Source organism: Echinops telfairi, unplaced genomic scaffold (assembly GCF_000313985.2).
Source record: "Echinops telfairi isolate 266 unplaced genomic scaffold, ASM31398v2 ScPeMD7_7412;HRSCAF=8450, whole genome shotgun sequence".
NCBI classification, from domain to species: Eukaryota; Metazoa; Chordata; class Mammalia; order Afrosoricida; family Tenrecidae; genus Echinops; species Echinops telfairi.
Genome location: NW_022111312.1, coordinates 3,525,694 through 3,528,648, shown reverse-complemented (window position 1 = coordinate 3,528,648; position 2,955 = coordinate 3,525,694). Strand labels below are relative to the sequence as shown.

Sequence of the window (2,955 nt, the reverse complement as noted above, 5' to 3'; positions counted from 1 at the left end):
AGCTGTTGTTTTCCCACTCGGTGATGGGAATATTTCCTCCTATAGCATGATGTCCACAGAGACTGGTTCTCATCACCTCTAACTGGTTTTCCGGACTCCCTGGGGGATGGAGGGGAGCCCAAATGGTTAAACTCTTGGTTCTCCGCTGAGAGGTTATCAGTTCAAACCCGGGCTGGAAATAAAGGCCTGGTGGTCTGCTTCCAAAAGATCCCAGCCTTGAAAACCCAACGGGGCAGGTGCACTGTGACCTGGGAATGGACCCCCTGGGCAGCGGCTTGGGTTTGGATGAACCTTTTTCTCTGGGCTTCCCGCTTCCTGCTGGGTCCGGCTGATGTAATTCTCCGTACAACCACGAGATGGCAGCCGGAGGAGGGCTGCGGAGAGCCAGCGGCGCAGAGCGGGCAGCCGGTGGGGAGGTGGAGGAGCTGAAGTAAGCAGGAAGGATGGAGGGTTGAGGGGGACACCGTTCCACGTGCTTGGTGGCCCTGCGTGGCTCTGGGACCTCGGCCGAGCTGTTCAACTACCCAAGGCAAGCTAATCGGCATGCTCAAAGTTATATACGAAACTGCTTGGCAAGTTTCATCCCGGGGATGGAGGAAGCAGGGGACCTCACCCCTGTACCTGTACCTGCAAGGATGGGAAGTGGGGGGGCGTGAAGGGGCCTGCCCGGGACAAGGCGGGGGATTCTGGGAGCAAGACCTTGGAGATACAAGGAGACCCCTCTAAAATGCCTTGAAGAGAAATGGAGGTGCCTTGGGAGAGACCACAGAAGCACGGAGTCCCGAGAGCAGGCTGGGCAGACATGTTTAAGGAAGCAGCTGTGGACTGGATGGAGAAGGGCCATGGGAGCTTGATTTCAAGGGGAGTCGGGGAAGCAAAGGGAGGGGCAATGGGGGCCAGAAAGGGATAATAGCTCAGGGTGACTCTTTTGCTCGGCTATGACGTCTAGAAGTGCCTTCTGGCAGTGCTGGCCCAGGACATGATGGCTTCTGGATGGAAATGGGCAATGGACTGTATCCTGGCTCCACAGCTTCCCGGGGTCTGCACCAGCTGGGAAGAGAGAAACGCAGGTGAGAGAGTAATGCTTCCTGGAGGGGTCGGGCCATTGATTCAGAGAGTCCAGAGGAAGGAGGGGACACTGGCTAGGAGGGTTACTACTGTCTGAGACCTTTTTTTTTTTTGGTGAATCCACAAGCAAGGAGCCCTCGTGGGGAGGTAGTTAAGGACTCATCTGCTAACCCGGAGGTCCGCAGTTCAAACCCACCAGCTGCTACACAGCGGAAAGAGGTGGCTGTCTCCTGCTGCCCAGACGACAGCCCTGGAAACCTGTGGGCAGTTCGCTTCCATCCTGTAGGGTCAAGAGGAGCAGGAACCGGCTTGGCGGCAGGGAGGCCATGGGTCACAGATAATAATGTCCGTCTGCACAAGCAGTGAGGACGTCAGAACAGTGGTTCTCAACCGGTGGGTCACGATCCCTTTGGGGGTCGAATGACCCTTTCACCCGGTTCATCACAGTAGCAACATGACAGTGATGAAGTAGCTTCGAAAATAATGTCATGGTTGGGGAGTCACCACCCCAGGAGGAACTGTCTGAAAGGGCCGCGGCATGAGGAAGGTGAGAACCCCTGCTCTAGAAGGAAGTGGTGATTTGTTTGAAACCTCAGTTCTCCACTGGGGGCTGATTTCGCCTCGCTGCCTGGCATGTAGCAATGTGTGACCTTTTTAAAAACATTTTAAAAACATTGTGGGTGAAGGTTTTACAGAGCAGCTCATCGGGGCAGCCCCTTCAACGTACCAGCACATCACCCCCTCACTCCCTGGACTTCCTGTCTCCACCCCTCCTTCTTGGTCCGTGGGTCATAGACTTGGGGGTTCCACCAGTCTCTAGCCAACCGCTAAGCCTGGCTTCTTTTCAGATCATTTTGAGTTTCAGTCCACATTTTTTCCCCGTCTACTCTACCCAGGACCTTCTCATGGGATCCCTTTCCGAGCAGCAGGCAGTGGTGGCCGGGCACCATCTAGTTCTTCTGGTCTCTGGGCCACGGAGGCCGATGTCTGCCTCACCCATCAGTCCACTAGACTCAATGTTTCCGTTCCATTGCCGTCATTCCTAAAGATGCTTCCAATGGTCCCACTGAGTGGCATCTAGTGGGTAGCGAGACCAGGGATCTGATAACATGCAATGCACAGGGAAGACCCCCAAGATAAAGAACTATCCTTATCCTACCCACCCCCCTCTCCCCATCAACAGGGCTACGGTGGGAAACCCTGCTCATGGAGAAAGCACTGCGTCTTGGCCTGCCTCTTGAGCACTTCTTGAAACGTGAAGAAAAACAACAGCAGCTGCTTAAGCTCGGCGAGTTTGGTTTCGCTGTTACTTGCAGCAGAAAGCGTGCCGAGTGGCTCTCGCAGGAGAAGGACAGCCCTTGGGCATGAGCCTGCCCCTGGGCTGCCAGCAGGCAGCAGCCAGCCCTTCCTTGCATCTCACCGGGACTCTCCAGGGTGTCCCCGTGGAACCAGCTCCATCTTTGAAGCAGAGGGAGGAGGACAACCACTCTTTGGCTTCTTGGGCTAGAAGATGCCAGTCCCAGCTATCTCCTCTACCCACATCGCCAGTGGGATCAGCCGGGTCCAGGATCACGGGCCTGTGTGTGAGAGGAGGAGGGTGTTAGAGGAGGGCTTTCCAGGTCCAGAGACTGTCGACTTTGGGGCCCACTGGGCTCCAGCCAACAAGGAACTTGCTTCGTGCCCTTGGGATAGGTCATCAGGGGAAACCGGTCCCAGAGAAGGACATCGTGCTTGGTTAAGTGCGGGGCAGCGAGAAAGCGGACGGCCCTGAACAGGATGGCCTGAGAGAGTGGCTGCGGCCCTGGGCGCACGTATAAGAACAATGGTGAGCAGAGGAGTGGGTGCTGGGTACTGTTTCATTCTGTTGTACCTAGGGTGGCTGTGGGT

General features: G+C 56.0%; 1 protein-coding gene across 1 annotated transcript in view; it reads right to left on the bottom strand.

The window, feature by feature from the left end:
• Nucleotides 1–787: 787 nt before the first annotated feature.
• Nucleotides 788–2,955, bottom strand: part of OAS2 (2'-5'-oligoadenylate synthetase 2) — a 32,594-nt gene continuing 30,426 nt past the window's right edge. Inside the window, exons 11-12 of the mRNA XM_045296696.1 lie at nt 2,489–2,645; nt 788–1,050 (exon numbers count right to left, since the gene is read on the bottom strand). Of these exons, the coding sequence (XP_045152631.1) occupies nt 946–1,050; nt 2,489–2,645 (262 nt within the window). The 3' untranslated portion in view covers nt 788–945. The remainder of the gene's footprint in view (nt 1,051–2,488; nt 2,646–2,955) is intronic.